General features: G+C 39.9%; 1 protein-coding gene across 8 annotated transcripts in view; it reads right to left on the bottom strand.

Moving 5' to 3' along the window:
* Positions 1 to 17822, bottom strand: part of DCLK2 (doublecortin like kinase 2) — a 216141-nt gene that overhangs the window by 31943 nt on the left and 166376 nt on the right. For 5 of the 8 annotated variants that reach the window (XR_006353556.1, XR_006353555.1, XM_043970686.1 and 2 more), the window contains 3 exons: positions 15333 to 15444; positions 7151 to 7208; positions 616 to 735 (listed from right to left, as the gene is read on the bottom strand). Coding sequence is in view for 5 of the 8 variants with exons in the window: in XM_043970686.1 (XP_043826621.1) it covers positions 616 to 735; positions 7151 to 7208; positions 15333 to 15444 (290 nt within the window). In the remaining 3 variants the exon portion in view is untranslated. The remainder of the gene's footprint in view (positions 1 to 615; positions 736 to 7150; positions 7209 to 15332; positions 15445 to 17822) is intronic. The other 3 variants (XR_006353557.1, XM_043970689.1, XM_043970687.1) reach the window with 1 other exon arrangement.

The raw sequence follows: 17822 nt of genomic DNA, 5'->3' as shown, positions 1-17822 counted from the left end.
AAATATGGAATATAAAAGAAAAAAGGTATAGTTTCCTATCTTCAAGGAGTTTACATTCTAAGATAAGTGTAGTACAAGGAAGGATGTGATAGCTTAAAGAGATCCAAATGGTAGGAAATTAGGAGAGAGAGAGAGAGAGAGAGAAAATACACACTTCCAAGATGGAGGGATCAGAGAAGGTTTTACAGAAGAAGCAGTACCTAAGTAGAGGCTTGAAGGAAGAGGATTCTAATGAAGATATGAATGCTTTTTAGACATGGGGGATGGTCTCAGCAAATGCAAAGAGATGAAAGATAGATTTCAAGTTGAGAGGGTAGTTAAGAGTCTGTTTTTGCAGGAATGTAGAGAATAATGTGAAATAAGGGCAGGTAGAGGTCAGAAGACGACACTTGCAGAAATCTTCTGGTTTGTTTTTTTTTTTTTAACTCCTATAGGAAATAGGGAGCCATAGGTGGTTTTTTGACCAGGTGAATAACTTGGTTAAATCTATAACTGAAAAAAACAACAGTTACATGCCCATGAAGTACTTTTCTGACCCGGCTTACAAAACAACCCTTTACTCGACACTGAAATCAGCACAAAAAACGATCAAAGAAAATTTCTGAGACTTCTTACCTTGACCAATTCCATCACCAGGAAAAGCTCAGTAGCAGTATCCATTTCCTCAATTAGCATGATTATATTTGGATGTTTAACTCTGCGCAGTATTGACACTTCATTCTCAATCAGGTGTTCCTGTGAAATTAGAGTTAGAGAAACTTATTTAGAAAGTGGAGGTCAAGAACTGAAAATTAAAGGGATGCCCCATCAATGGAGGGAATGGCTAAACAAGCTGTGGTATATGATGGTGTTGGAATATTATTGTGCTATAAGAAATGACAAGCAGGATGATTTCAGAAAGGCCTGGAAAGACTTGTATGAACTGATGTATAGTGAAGTGAGCAGAACAAGGAAAATGTTGTGTACAAAGACAGCCATATTGTTTGATGAAGAACAACGAATGACTTAATTATTCTCATCAACACAATGATCCAAGACAATCCCCAAGGACTAATGATGAAGCATTCTATCCACCTCCAAAGAAGTAACTGATATTGACTGAACACGGACTGAAGCATGCTATTTTGACACTTTCATTTTTTAATTTTATTCGAGTCATACAAAATTACTAATATGGTAATATTTTACATAATTGTACATGTATAACCCATATCTGATTGTTTACCATCTCAGGAAGGAGGGAGTGGAGGGAAGGAAGGAGGGATAGAATTTAAAACTCGAAACAAATAAAAATGTTAATAAAAGAATTAAATTAAAACAATAAAGTAAGTCTCTTCTCTATTTAATAATAGTTAATATTTATTATATTTAAAGTTTGCAAAGTGCTTTACAAATGGTGTCTACTTTTGCCCTTTGTGTTTCTAATACAAACTCCCACCAACAGTCATTACAAACATATTTCTTTGGTGGACACACAGAAGCCCTTTAGCTTAGCTGGTTGAAGAACAATTCCAAGGATCCCAAGTTTGTGATTTGTTAACAAACGGACCATTTATCTTAACAAGGAGAATGACTTCTTTGGTTTGTTCCTCCATTTAAACCAATCCATTCCAAAAGAAACTTATTAATATCATACACCATGTGCAGGCACCGTACGAGCAAGGGATGAGCTGGGGATACAAAGACAAAATAGCGCCTCTCCTCAAAGAGATTATATTCTGCTGGGGGTAGGAAACAATCTACATGTAGAGAAATATTCATATTTTAATTTGAGAAATTAAATACACTAAGGAGTGCTTGAAGGAAGCTAGGATTCTAAGAATGTCAGTAAAGGGAAAATGAGGGGAAAGCCTATTCAAGCATGAAAGTGGAAGAGGAATGCCAAGTTTGGGAAATTGCAAGCTGCCTGTTTGGCTGCAACATGGAATACAGAAAGGGGGTTTCAATGATAACCCAAAGCCTTGGCATTTTGACTCAGAGGAAATGCGAAGCTAATGAAGGTTCTTGAAAAAGGGAGAGACATGGTCCAAACTGTAGGAAGTAATCAGTTGTCTTAACAAAATGTATATGGGTCGGGAGCCTAGACGGCGCAGTGGATAGAGAACCAGCCCTGGATGCAGGAATACCTGAGTTCAATCTGACCTCAGACACTTAACACTTACTAGCTGTGTGACCCTGGGCAAGTCACTTAACCCAATTGCCCCGCCCCCCCCCCCCAAAGTATATAAGGATTATCAGAGGGAGAGGAGGCCAAGAGAACAGGAATGAAACAGCTTGACTCATCCACTGATCAATCACTTGGTATATGAAGTGCAGAAATCTTACTGTCTTGTAGTCATGGGTTAGATTTTAAATACAATATTTATTAGATGCTAGCTCAAAGTCTCACAGTGTAACTTTGTAAGCTTAGATTCTGCCAATAATGAATACAACAATTATTTTGAAGATATGATAACTTTCTACCACTACTGTTACAACTGATTAGATAAGTGTGCCCTGCTGTGAGGAAACTCACAGGAAACTGGATGCAGTTTTGATAGTAGGATAGGATTAAGATAAATAAATTTATTTTGATCCCTATGAAACAAATAATTAAGATGATGAGGGTATTTTTTGCCAGTCCAAACCATGAAAACCAAATGTGTGATGAAGAATTGTCATGATATTCTGTGATATAACATAGCAGGGGGATTGCTTCTCCCTGAAATCATTGCCTTATCCCCCCCAATAAGGGCACAATGGAAAATGCTATGCAATAGGGCTTCTCCCAGTGCCACCAGAAATGTAATGCTTCAAAGATGAGGCACTGTTCCAGAAACATTGCATTCCCGTTTGTGCAACTACCACATGACACTTTTCAATTGGCTTAGAACCTCTGCCTTGTCAATAATCTGGGTAAGTATGAGGGTTATTCCTCCCTCCCCCATTGTCTGATATTTTCCCTAAGAAGTCTTCTAAAGAATCAGTCCCTTCCAACTGACGTGTATTTCAATTTTTAAAAAATCACCATTATCAGAAACAAAACCCTGAAATCAACAATATCCCAAACTGAGGATCTGGTTCTAACATATACAATGTCCTCTCCAAATCACATTTGCACAAAGGAAACTAATTTTTGGTAAAAGTACATAATCATTTGCAAAATTTCTAAGTGCTGTTTAGATATCATTTTCATCCTCTCCCATTCTAATTTATATTATTCAGACATCTTTCCAATAAGGAATGCTGATGGTTGGTACATGTATCCAAACAATTGACATATAAACCCATTCCAAAGCCTTGTTTTTGTTGCATGAAAGGGGGGGGAGGGGAAGGAGGGCGACAATGAAAACTGATGCGTATGAAGGAAAAAACGGGATCATCTGTGACAATGAAGTGTGTGTGTGTGTGTGTGTGTGTGTGTGTGAGTGTGTGTGTGTGAGTGAGAGAGAGGGGGGGGAGGAGTGGTCCATACCTTAGCATAATGTACTGCTTCCTGATGCCAAGGACAGTGAATCAACTCTTGCTTGAATCTCTGCCTGGTTAACCCTTGCTGCTCACTGAATCTGGGCTCCCTCTTTTGAGTGTATTAAAAAGAAATGATGTAAAGAATGCTTGCTAGTAGGGCTCCTAAATTAAGAATCCTAAACGCAATGGTAAAGAGGCCACTGCCAGTCCAACACCTCAATTCACAAGGATGGAGCAGTGATTAATAATAGTGCCACACATCTGTAACTCCCACAACCACTAACTCTGGAAAACCAAGCAAATTAAGTTTGGGGGTTTTGTGTAGCAAAAGGGAAAAATCAGAGGAAACACAATTTAGATCATGTTGTTTGGTGTTTTTTTAAAGAGACTACATTGAGGCATCAAAGAAAAGAGCCAAGTTTTGAAAGTGACCCTCTACATTTTAATCACCTCTTGAGGGCCCTGATGTCAAGGTTTATAAATAAGTGCCTTGCAGCTGCAAAAACATGCCTATGGTTGTCTGAAATTTTACTCAGTTATACAATTAGTGACCTTACTCAGCAAAAGCTTCACTTCTTTTTTAAAAAGGAAAACATTTAATGCAATTTTACAAAACTACCTTCCAAACCATAATTGAATTTTTATTGTCCCTCTACTAGTCTGCCTCACAGTGTTGACTCTAGTTGACCCCAAACAACTATATACTGGCCCTATCTTTAATGCCTTGTCCCTTTCCTTGTCTTACCAACCAACTGTTCCAATGTCTAATTTTAACAAGTGCCTTTTCCTTCATAATTTTTGAGCAATTGGAAAAAGTCATACCGTTAAGGCTGACTGGATCCATCACACAGTCACATTATCTAATATCAACACAACCCTCATTCCTGCATAGAAAAATTACTGTAATTTCCTAATTCACTCTATCCTCTTGCTCTGTAAAACAAAACCTGCAGCCAACAAAACTCCTTGCAATGCTTTCCTGTCTTGTTTGGTAGTAGTTCAATACTCTTCTTTTTAAAATGTGTAAGTATATCCTATTGATCCTTAGAATTTTTTAATAGCCAGTGCTGCCCTTCTTCAATCATCAATTGTAGGCAGGTTGATACTGTGTGCTACAGTAAACAGTGTACAGATGTTTATACATAGCTGTATTATTAAGTGAGGCCTTCTTAAGGGTTTGGGGCAGCTAGGTGGTACAGTGGATAGTGTTGGGCTGAAGTCAGGAAGACTCATTTTCACCGAGTTCAAATCTGGCCTCAGACACTTCCTGAGCAAATCACTTGATCCTGTTTGCCTCAGTTTCCTCATCTGTAAAATGAGCTGGAGAAGGAAATGGCAAAGCATTCCAGTATCTTTGCCAAGAAAACTCCAAATAAGGTCACAGAATCAGACCTAGTTGAAACAATGAAACAACTATTAAGGGATTTAGAAAATTATTCCCCTTTACCCAAAGAATCTCAGTATTTTACAAAGGGTGGAGGGTTGGGCAAGAATAACAATATAAGTACTACTATTTGACTCTTTACTTGAAAGTACCCAAGACCAACCTCCTAACATCCACCATGTCAGTTGGCATGTGTCCCCAAGTATTAAATGTCCCTTGCTTTTTTTTTTTTGTGAGGCAATTGGGGTTAAGTGACTTGCCCAGGGTCACATAGCCAGTAAGTGTTAAGTGTCTGAGGCTGGATTTAAACTCAGGTCCTCCTGACTCCAGGGCCAGTGCTCTATCCACTGTGCCAACCAGCTGCCCCTCCTTGCTTTTTGCTTCTGTTCTTTCAACCCCCATTACTGTCAAAGGTACAATCACCCTTCTGGGTACACAGTTCTCCTCCACTCCTCACTCTCACAACCTATCCAATTCATTGTCATATCTTGTTCTTTCTGCTTCCACAGTACAACGTCTATCCATTCACTTCTCTCCACTTTCATTGGCACCACCCTAGTTGAGGTCCTCATGGCCTCTCACCCTATCTACTTCAAGAGCTTTCTGATTGATCTCGCTGCCTCATGCCTCTCCCTTATTGCAATCCATTCTCCATATGACTGCCAAAGTAGCTTTCCTAAAGAACAGACCTGACCGCATCACTTCTCCCCCAACCATACTCAATAAGTCCCAGTGGCTCCCTATTACAACTAGTAAAACAAAACAAAACAAATAAAATAAAATAAAGCCTCCTCTGTTTATAGCTGTTTACAGCTCTTCAAAACCTAGTTCCACAGTCTTCATTACTCCCTTGTGTGTGTGTGTGTGTGTGTGTGTGTGTGTAATTTTTTTTGAGCCAGCCATACCATTCTACTTGGTGTTCCTCATACATAATTCTCCATCTCTTATTTACATATCTTTATGCTGAGTATTACTCATTCCTGGAATGCTGCCCCTGCCTCACAGCAGCTAGATGGTGGTATAGAAAAAACACAGGGCCTCAAGTCAGGAATACCCGAGTTCAAAACAATACTAAAGTACTCACTGGTTCTGTGACCTTCAGCAAGTCACTTAACCTCTGTTTGCCTCAGTCTCCTCAATCATCTGTAAAATGGAGATAATAACAGCACCTACTTCACAGGGTTGTTGTAAGGATCAAATGAGACATTAGTAAGGTGCTTAGCACAGTATGTGTCACACAATGGATACTATATAAAGGCTTATTTCCTTCTCCCCTTGTTTTCTTCCTCCTTGGCTTTCTTCAACTCAGCTCAAGCATCACCTCAGCAAGAGGATTTTACTGCTCTCTTCCCCACCCCCACCGCTAAGGGTTTCCCTTCTAAGGTCACCTTCCATCTATGTTAAGTATGTATTATGTATGTATACATACATACATATACATCTTGTATACACCTGCAGTATTTACATATGCGTTATCTTTCTTATTAAAATGTATGTTCACTGAAGTTAAGGCTTGTTTTGGTTCTCTCTTTGTCTCCACAGTCAACACTTTGAATGAATGTTTGCTGACAATAAAAAACAAAAATCTATTAGGTGTGTTTGTTCAACTGGTTTCAGGGAATGTACTTTAGAAGGTAGTTTGGGTGTCTTCTAAAAAGTATCTATTGTGGCAAAGTCAAATACATTAATTTTAAAATAAAAAAACAATGGTGCTTTATTTCTCCTCATCCCTAGTACAAGACTAGAGTTGAAAAAGATCTTTGATCTTTGAAAACTGATTTTTTTTTCAGGTAGGAGCTCAATAGCATAAGGAGCCACTTAAGAAATGAGGTGTCGGGGCAGCTAGGTGGTGCAATGGATAAGGTACTAGCCTTGGATTCAGGAGGACCTGAGTTCAAACCCAGCCTCAGACACTTACTAGCTGTGTGACCCTGGGCAAGTCACTTAAACCCCATTGCCCTGCAAAAAACAAAAAAACAAAAAACAAAACAAAAAAAGGAAATGAGGTGTCATGGATGGATAAGTACTTCTGAATTTTTATTTTTATTTTTTACTTTGAAACTCAGGAAGCACAAACCTGAAAGATTCATGGCCCTGACCTGGTCAGATTTTCAACATGCTACCAGAACTATGGTTCTATATTTTTTTAAACATCATACCTAGTTACGAAAACATTTGACCATTTAATGGAAAAGATACCCTACACACACACACACACACACACACACACACACACACACGAACACAGCACCCTTAAAAGATCTTTAGTCTCATAAGGTTACTTCAGTCATTTTTGTAGGCAATTATGTTATACACTACCTTTCCACAGCACTTGGTTTTGTCTATAATTTTTAAGGCAAACTCCTTTCCAGTAGACCTATGGGAAGAAGAGAAGACAACTATTATTTAAAAGAAAAACCATGAACTCCCACCTCAGTATTTACTTGGTCACATTTGTATAGAGAAAAGATTTGGCATCCTCTCTACACAGCAGATGTTCTTGTGAGAAGCAGCATAGAAGTTAAAATGAAACCTATATCCCCTGGAAAAGGATATATAATGAGAATGGTGGTAATAGCTAGACAGCTCAGGTACTACACTTTTAAAATCATTTAATTTAATTTAAAAAAATTTTGTTACATTTTAAGTTCTGAACTGTCACCTTTCCTTCCTCTCCACCCTGAATTAGAGAAGGCCACTATTTCACATATATGTATGCATGTAAATCCATAACATGCAAAAATTTATTTATCAGTTCTTTCTCTGATAGGTCCTTTGTACCTGATTTGAATATTTATGATATTCAGACAGACAATAATGATATAACATATAATACAATAACTTCATTCACAATTATTCTTCTATTACTGTTATTGCATAAACATTCTCTTGATTCAGCTCATTTCACTCTTCATTATTTCATACAACTCTTTCCATGTTTTTCTAAAATCAACCTGCTCATCATTTCTTACAGCACAGCAATATTCTATCACAATCATATACTACAACTTGTTTAGCCATTCCCCATTTGATGGGCATCCCCTCAGTTTCCAGTTCTTTGCCACCACAAAGAGAGCCACTGTACACATTTTAGAACATATAGAGTCTTTTCCTTTTTCCAAGATCCCCTCGGTAAATAGACCTCCACTTGAACCCACAGAATATTAAAAGACCCAGAGAAGAGCCTCTAACACATATGGAAGATTCCATGGATGATTTAGAGAAACACATGGACATGAATGGAAAAGGATGAGTGGGATTGAAAGAGTTACGATATGCATCATGGGAAGCGGTTCCTATACTGAAGCCCACGTGGGTCCAGCCAAGCTTGGTACATATTCTTCACAGTAAGCCAGATTAAACAAATGGAAAACATATATCATCATTTTTGGCATCATCACATCAGACCCACTACCAGGGTCTTAATGGCTCTTAGCATTCAGTTGAGAAGTATTTATTGAGTACCTACATATTGCCAGGCACAACAGAGGTTACAAAGAAAGGCAATAAACATTCACTGTTCTAATAAGTCGACTGGGGAAGACAACATATAAATAACTGTACAAACAAGATCCAGACAGGATAAACTGTAGATAGTCTTAAAAGAAATACACTAGCATCAAGAAGAATTAGGAAAGTTTCTTGCAGAAAATGAGATTTTAACTCAGACTTTAAGGCAACTAGGGAAACCTGGAGATGAGGAAGGCAAGAATTCCAGACACGGATGACAATCAGTGAAACTCTCTGGCTGGAAGATGGAGTACTTTCTGTGGAGAACAGCAGGGAGGTTAATGTGATTGGCTAACAGAGTATGTGCATTAGGAGGGGGTGAGTAGTAAGGAGTAAGAAGAGTGGAAAAGTTGGAGGGGGCTCTGAATACCAAGAGATTTTATATTGGATCCTGGAGGTGACAGGGAACCATTGGAGTTTACTGAATGAGAGTAGGGGAAGAGGGATGACATAGTCAGAGCTGCTCTTTAAGAAGAACATTTTGGCATCTGAATGGAAGATAGGCTGCAGTGGGGAAAGCCTCAAGGCAGGTGACCAACCAGCAGGCTATTGTACTCGTCCAGGTGTGAGGTAAAGAGGGCCAGCACCAGAGTGGAAGCAGTGTCAGAGGAAAGGAGGAGGGCTATAAGAGAGATGCTTCAAGGGTAGCATTTACAGAATGTAGCACCAGAATGGATCTAGGGAAGGTGAGAATGAGCAGTCAAGGATGACACCTAGGTTGAGAGCCTGAGTGACTGGGAGGATGGCAGCACCCTCAAAAGTAATAGGAAAAAAAAGTAACAGGAAAAGGAGGGTTTGGGGTCGGGGTGGGGAGGGATGATAAGAGCAGTTTTGGACATGCTGAGTTTCAGATGTCTATGAGATGTCCGGTCTGAGTGGGAAATTTGGAATCTCCATGTAAAGGCGGGAAAAGCAAATCTGGGAATCATCAGCTTAAAGATGTTAATTGAATCAATGGGTGCTGATGAGATCATGAAGCAAGGGAGACAAGGGCCGAGGACAGAGCATTGGAAAATACCTATGGCTAATTGGCATGATCTGGATGAAGATCCAGCAAAGGCAGCTGAGGAGGATTTAGGCAGGTAGAAGGAAAACCAAGAGGAGGTAGTACCCTGAGAACCTAATAAGAGAAAGCATCAAGGAAAGAAAGTTCTTGAAAAACAGGGAAAGACTAAAGATTTGTTATTTTTAACAAGTGGGGGGGGGCAGCTAGGTGGCACAGTGGATAAAGCACTGGCCCTGGATTCAGGAGTACTTGAGTTCAAATCTGGCCTCAGACACTTGACACTTACTAGCTGTGTGACCCTGGGCAAGTCACTTAACCCCCATTGCCCCGCACAAAAAAAAAAAAAAAAAAAGGTGGGATGGTAGAGTGTTCAATCTGCTGGGGAAGATGTGATGGAATGGAATCACTTGTGTATGTAGAAGGATTAGCCTTGACAAGGAGAAAGGCCAACTGTTCATGGGAGATTAGTAAAGGAGAAGAGAGTGGAAGAAGGCATCTGAACATTGTGAGGTGAGGAGAAGAGGATAAGAGGGAACTCTAAGCAAATCGCTTTAATTTTTTTCAGTGAAATATGAGGCAAACTTTTCTGCTGAAAAGGTGGGGGAAGGAAGAGTCATGGGAGGTTTGAAAACAAATGAAAAAGTTGGGATAAACCACTATAGTAAGTGGAGTACTGATTGAAGTAATAAGGAGCCTTTAGAGTTGTTTAGAAAGTGGTAATAGTGGAATAGATATATAACACAAAGCAGCAAATTGTTACAGTTACCTTGTGTTTGATAACATAAAAATTCAAGCTTTTGTGATAAGAATTCACTTGTAAAAATTGTTAGGCAAACTGGAAAGCAGTCTGGCAAAAACTAGATATAGACCAATATCTTAAATCATATATCAAAATAAAGTCAAAATGAATATATGACCTAGACATAAAAGGGGTTATTCTAATTAGGACATGGAGCATATTACCTATTGGATTTATGGATATAAGAAGAATTTATGAATAAACAAGAGAAAAAGAGCACAGTAAGATGTAAAATGAATAATTTTTATTACATTAAATTAAAGGGTTTTGTACAAATAAAACCAATGTATCCAAGTTTAGGAGGAAAGCAGAAAATTGGGGAAAGTTTTTATAGATAGTTTCTCAGATAAAAGCCTCACATCTCAAATATATAGAGAACTTTGTTAAATTTATAAGAATATAAGTCATTTTCCAACTGACAAATTATCAGAGGATATGAACAGGCAGTTCTCAGAAGAATAAATCAAAACTATATATAGCCATATGAAAAAAATGCTCTAAATCATTATTGATTAGAGAAATGCAAATTAAAACAACCCTGAGATATCACCTCCTACCAATCAGACTGGCTAAAAATGATAGAAATGACAAATGTTCATGGGGATGTGGAAAAATTGGGACAGTAATACAGTGGTTTGTTGTTTTTTGGTTTTTTTGGTGAGGCAATTGGGGTTAAATGACTTGCCCAGGGTCACACAGCTAGTAAGCATTAAGTGTCTGAGGTCGGATTTGAACTCAGGTACTCCTGACTCCAGGGCCGGTGCTCTATCCACTGCGCCACCTAGCTGTCCCGATAGTAATACAGTGTTAATGGAGTTGCAAACTGATCCAACCATTTTGGAGAGCAATCTGGAATTATGCCCAAAGTGTCATATGTATACCCTTTGGCCCAGCAATTCCACTATTAGGTCTGTTTCCCAACGTGATCAAAGTAAAAAAGGGGAAAAAAAGAAGCAGCTCTCTTTGTGTTAGCAAAGAACTGTAAATCGAGGGGGATACCCATCAACCGGGAAATGGCAAAATAAGTTAAATATGATTGTGATGAAATACTACTGTCCTATAAAAAATGATGAGTAGGTCAATTTTAGGAAAACATGGAAAGATTGGAATGAAATAATGGAGTGAAATGAGCAGAACAAAGCAAACTGTTACTGTATACAATAACAGCAATAATGTTTGAAGAGTAAATGTCAATGACTAAGGTATTCTGAGTTATATGAATATTCAAAACAACTACAAAAGGACCTATAAGGAAGGTGCTATCCACCTTCAGAGAAAGAACTGATGTATGAAACTATGTATCATATAGTTTCACATATATATCTGTGTCAAATGTTGGCCTTCTTCTCTAGTGTGAGGTTGGGCAGGGGGCAGAGAAACAGCTTGGAACTCAAATGGAAGAAAAAATAAAATAAATATTTAAAAAAGAAAGTAGATATCTCTCCCCTCATTCCTCTGCCTAGGTGGGAGGTTCACCGGGGTGGAACACTGCATATAGTCTCAGATTTTTTAATGTTCTGAACAGTTTTGCTGATTTTCACTCCCTCCTCTCCCCATCACTTTATTTTTTTTTAATATTCTTTGGTGTATAGAGTGGTTCTAGGGAAGGGGTAGGGATATTGGGAGAAATTTAGGTGGTATAAAAACAAAAGATTCAATGAAAATTTATTTTTAAAAAGAAATTAGTTACAATAATTTCTACAGGAATTCCTATCTCTTTTTGGCATGAAGGTAAAACCGTGGGTTCTCGATAGCTGTGTTCTTACAGTGTAAGCTCTGACAGGTCTTAGCCAAGCTGGAAGGTTTCTGAATACAGACCAGCTAACAGATCATTGGTGTCTGAGGGTCTTTTTTTTTTTTTGTTTGTTTTTTTTTTTTTGTTTTTTGCGGGGCAATGGGGGTTAAGTGACTTGCCCAGGGTCACACAGCTAGTAAGTGTCAAGTGTCCGAGGCCAGATTTGAACTCAGGTACTCCTGAATCCAAGGCTGGTGCTTTACCACTGCACCATCTAGCTGCCCCTGAGGGTCTTTTTAATAAGTGTTTAGAGGCTCATCGCCAGAAGGTTGGACAGTTGATGATGATGGAGGGAGGTCACATGATTCATGAAAACCATCTTCTTAAGAGAGTAGGAAATGTCTTTAGCTTCTCCCTAGCACTTAGTAGGAGCTTGTTTAATGTTTACTGACTGACTGACCTATAGCAGTGAGAAGACAGATGAACACAGCTAGTGAAGTACTGAATTTGCAGCACACAAAGACTCTCTAGCTGCAGGAGAACCCTTCATTAAAGAGCACTGCAGTGTACTCAGAATACATTAGCTTTAAAACTGCAGCTGCTTTTGCCAGGTTGTCATAGTTACACATCGACACGGTCTCACTCAGAGGGAGAACTTTTATTTAAACAGCTCATGAGAAACGTAAACCAAACACAGCCTCTGACTGCTGATGAATATAGAGAAATCATATCTTCGGTGCTTAATTTGTCACTGATAGCTGCATTTGGTGTGCCATGGATAAAAGCGGCTGCAAAGCAGAAATGTTTTTGATGAAATTCATTTAGATGTGTGTGATCTGTTACAGACGGCACTGGGCACAGCCCTCCCACACAAGACATCAACCAAGTACAGTCATTGTCAGGCACACTGAGCCGCCTGTACCAGGGGCTGGCAGGAGAGAGGCCAGAGCCACAATGTGGCCCTTTAAAAATTAATAGAAGAATATGGCTAATTAAGCCTGGAACAACTTAACTAGAACATATGAAAGCACTTCACACAAACTGCTGGCATCTGCCCCTTGTGTGCCCTTTGTAAAAAAAAAAAAATGTTTAGGTGCTGAAGAGTGAAATATGACTCCTGCAGCTGAGTAAGCCTATGCCCTCGGGCAGCAGCAATAGGTACTGTTTGTTGAATCATGTACAAGAATTAAAGGGAGTCCAAAACAAATGTGGTTAGCAGCTGTCAGGCTACAGACTAACTCAAATTAAAATGTAAAAGATCTTTAGATTTCATTTTAAGGAGATAGGTTTTCCTTTCTCTATGTACATTTCAACAGGGTGTTTTTATACAATGTAGTAACAAAAACCAAGAGTTAAGTATCTAGGCCACTGAAGTGGGTTTCCTCACGAGACCTGTAAGACCCTCTCTAAGTCAACAGACTCCACAACATGGAGATTAAAGGAGAAAGGAGTGAGAGGACGCTTGCTGGTGGCTTATTTTCTTTTTTTTGTTTTTTTTGTTTTTTTTACGGGGCAATGGGGGTTAAGTGACTTGTCCAGGGTCACACAGCTAGTAAGTGTCAAGTGTCTGAGGCCGGATTTGAACTCAGGTACTCCTGAATCCAGGGCCGGTGCTTTATCCACTGCGCCACCTAGCCGCCCCCTGGTGGCTTATTTTCAAACCTTAATGTTTGGGATTTTTTTTCCCCCTCTCCCCTCAGTCAGCTTCAAGGAATAACAAGATCCAAAAGAAGATAGAGTAGTACAGTGAAAAGAGTCCTGGATTTGTCTACAGAGAGCTCGGGCTCGAATCCTACTTCTGCCTCTTAAAATCTAGGTGACTTTAGGTAAATAATAAGCTTTTCTGGGCCTTGGTTTCCCTAACTGTAAAAGGACAGAGGTAGTCAAGGTGATCTCCAAGAGCCCTTCTGGCTCTAAATCTACAGTGTCTTGCTCCTTTTTGAACTCAAGAGCTGAGAGACTCTGGCAGGGATTGGAACCCTGCAGTTACTTTGTTATTTCTCAAAAAGTATCTGGGTGGGAGAAAAATTGGCTCCCAAGAAGTATCTGACTCCTGGCACCTTTTGCAATCATATTGTTTCTTAAGTAACCCATCCCTTCCTGGTTTTCATTCATTATTGCTAAATTTCTGGGTTAACCAGGATTAAAACAGGTCTGGGAAAATCACCATCAATCCATTGAATCTACTCCAGCACCACCCCCCACACCCCAAATTGGTTTTAATTTACCATAATAAAATACACTGCTAGAATCGGTTTAGACTCCTCCAAAAGTCCCAAGAGGAAATGAAACTTCCTGTGATCACTATGCCTGTCTACAGTCATCAAGTTGGGTATGGTGCAGGTCTGTGGCCAGCTAAACACCTTTCTGTAGGCCCAGGGGTCCTAGAGCCCACAGAAATGCTAGTCACATCACCATTTAAAACCATGACTCCTGATCACTGAGGCCTTAATACAAGGCCACATGTGGCAGGTGAAATAGGCAGAAACAAAGGTTCTATCTTCTGAACATATTGATTTATTAATCAATGCATGCCAAATGCATAACTAATATGGACTAGACCATTTCAGCCTGGCACTGGACCCAAAATACAGGAGGAGAAAGATTTTTATGCATTATAAACAATGAATCAAATAAGACCAATTAATTAAAAGAAAACAATTAACCAGGATACAAATTATGTAATCTGACTTGTAATTGAAAGAAAGATTAGAGGCGTTCCAAGTTGGGAGGGGAAGAGCAAACAAATAATATTCTCTGAAATTAGAAGAAGAAAAAAAGAGAGACATGTCCTTCTCTGCGCCAAGTGTCTGCTTCATTCAGAGGAACATGGGAACAATAGCTGATTTGCTAGTACAGGGCAGTTTTGTGTAATTGTGAGAAAACTCCTTGTATCAGTCTTCATATATAACTGGGTTTATGGTCAGCATACCATAGGTACTTAATTAAGGGCTTCTAAGCAGCATGTAGAGGTGGTCCAGCTTCCCAACCACACAGGGATGTGTTCAAACAATGCAATACAGTTTTCTCATAATTCCCACAATCAAAGAAAGTTTTCCCACAAGATATAAATTGAACTAGACCCACAATTGAATAGAAATGGAACTGAACTAGCTCCAGAACTGAGTACCAAGATGGAGTCAGTGTGGGTCACTCGATTCCCACAATTAACCTCTTGCTGTTCCAATGCCTTCACATGTGACAGAGGCACCAGTCCATGGGCTTTGCAACTCTCATTCCAGGACCCAACTAAGTTGGGATGTTTTTGAAAAATAGACATGACCTTTGACCTCACACACAATGGGCATGTCTAGCTTAAAGGAACTGAAAGTTTCTGCTAGAGAACTTTGGTTAATGAGAAAAGAAGCAAAACAAAGGAATTATTTGAAGAGTTGGGTTCACAAATTCCTCAATGTGCAATGATCATAAGGAACCTTATTTAAAGACTCACCTTTCTACGCATTCCTTCACCACAGCAAAATTTCCATCACCAATGACCTTGCCAATTCGGTATTTGTCAAGAAGAGTTGATGACTCAAAGCACCTGTTTCCATTCACACCTGCTAAAAGGACAGCAGAAGTGTTAAAGGCAACAACGTCAGTAATTCACTTTGCTCTCCACATTGAAACTTGCAATGTAAAGATTTCTAGACAGACAAAAGAAAGAAAGAGAGACAAAGAGAGAGAAAAGAAAGGAGGGAGGGAGAGGGAGAGAGGGAGAGGGAGAGAGGGAGAGAGGGAGAGGGAGAGAGGGAGAGGGAGAGAGGGAGAGAGGGAGAGGGAGAGAGGGAGAGGGAGAGGGAGAGGGAGAGGGAGAGGGAGAGGGAGAGGGAGAGGGAGAGGGAGAGGGAGAGGGAGAGGGAGAGGGAGAGGGAGAGGGAGAGGGAGAGGGAGAGGGGGGGAGAGAGAGGGAGAGAGAGAGGGGGGGAGAGAGAGAGAGAGAGTGAGAGAGAGAGAGAGAGAGAGAGAGAGAGAGAGAGAGAGAGAGAGAGAGAGAGAGAGAGAGAGAGAGAGAGAGAGAGAGAGAGAGAGAGAGAGAGAGAGAGAGAGAGAGAGAGAGAGAGAGAGAGAGAGAGAGAGAGAGAGAGAAAAGAGTGATGCCGTCCTGATGATCCGTTAGATGTCTGGATCCACTTGACCTCATTAGCACATCAAGTATTTACTATTGGTGCCCCATTAGTATAATGGAAAATTTAACAAATTTCAGCTTAATCTCTCAAACCCCAGATGAACTCACTCATTAGCCTGGCATTAAAAGGAATTCTAATTAAAGCTATCCTAACAGGTTTTTATTCAGGCTTATTCAACCCTGAAAAGGCTGTCTGAATCCTGAAAAACAGGTTACTTTCCCTGTAGACTTTCAAAGAACAAATAAAGTACAGAGGAGGGTTTCCATGAAGCTGTTTTTTTGGTTAGTTTCTTTTTTAAAATTTTCATAAGTGCATTTCATTATAAAGGGATTTTGGTAACCTTATGAATTTTATTTTATGCACTTAAAAATGTTAATCTGAGGTTAACAGCCTTCACTATTCTGCTAGAGAGGCCCACAAAACCAAAAAGTTTAAGAATCTCTACTGAAAGGGCAGCTAGGTGGCACAGTGGATAGAGTGCTGGCCCTGGATTCAGGACGACCTGAGTTCAAATCCAGCCTCAGACACTTACTAGCTATGTGACCCTGGGCAAGTCACTTAATCCCCGTTGCTCTGCCAAAACAAAAACAAAACAATATCTACTGTAGAGTAAGGATGGGGCAAAATTAAATTTCAAAGTATGCATCTACTTACTTTCCATTACAGTTTAAAATTTATATAGGTTAAAAAAGAGAGTCTCTTTACTTTCCCTGGGGCTTTGACAAAATGGCTAGTTATCAGTAACTGAACTATAAACAGAGGCTTCTTTTTAAAAATAATAAATCACAAATCTTTCCTCCTCCACATTGTGCTTCAAAATGTCAGCAATTTCAGTTGTCGGAGAAGGGAAAGCACAGAACTGAAGAGTAAGGAACAGTCTACCTATGAGGAGTCGGGATCCTCCTTGCTCCCAGAGTTGTTGGATAGAGATGATCCAGGTCGAGGAATAAGACGTATGACTCAGAAGTGCCTACCTGACAATAACCGAGGAGGAAGCTCCTTGCTGAAAGGTCCGAAGTTTAGAGGCATTGTGGCAGAAAGCTGGATTAATCACCAGGACAAGCAGTGTAACCCCACCCATCACAGCCTCTCAGAGTATCCTAAGATGAAGAGGAGGTGCCAACTGGCATTGGTACAAGGAGGAATTCCTGTACTAGTGAAAGCATAGGTCCAGTCACTATCTCCTTTTCCCAGAGCTAGAACCTTTTGTGACACAAGGATGGAGGATGGCACTGCAAAAAGAGAGAATCTAAACCACGAGGGCAGGTAGAGAGCTTGTAGCCTCCTTAGAGACCAGGCGTTCTTAACCTTTCTTGGGTCATGGGCCCTCTTGGCAGTCTAGTGAAGACTACTGAGCCCTGCTCAGATGAGTGGTTTTGGATGTAGAAAATAGAAATCGTAGGTTTACAAAGGAAAACTATATTGTTTGACAGTCATGAAATTTAAAAAAAATGTTCAAGGGCCCCAGACAAAGAATTCCTGTTATAGACTAACATCTTTGAAGGCCCCTGAAGAAAGAGTTTTAAAGCAGGCTGATATCCACACACAGTAGGTATCACTCTCTTCAGGCAATCTGACAGACTCTAGGCTTCTCATGGACAAGACCATCTTTTCTGCCATTTTATTTGTATGGTTCCTTTGTACACAGCATATACAACAAATATCTGCTGAACTGAAATAGACAAGGCACTGGCATGCACTTGACTAAGCACTATCGTGACATAAGAAGAACTTAAGTTAGGGGGCAGCTAGGTGGCACAGTGGATAAAGCAGTGGCCCTGGATTCAGAAGGACCTGAGTTCAAATCCAGC

The sequence above is a fragment of the Dromiciops gliroides genome, chromosome 6 (assembly GCF_019393635.1).
Source record: "Dromiciops gliroides isolate mDroGli1 chromosome 6, mDroGli1.pri, whole genome shotgun sequence".
NCBI lineage: Eukaryota > Metazoa > Chordata > Mammalia > Microbiotheria > Microbiotheriidae > Dromiciops > Dromiciops gliroides.
Note: the sequence above shows the minus strand (reverse complement) of the source record. Positions and strands in the feature narration are given on the sequence as shown.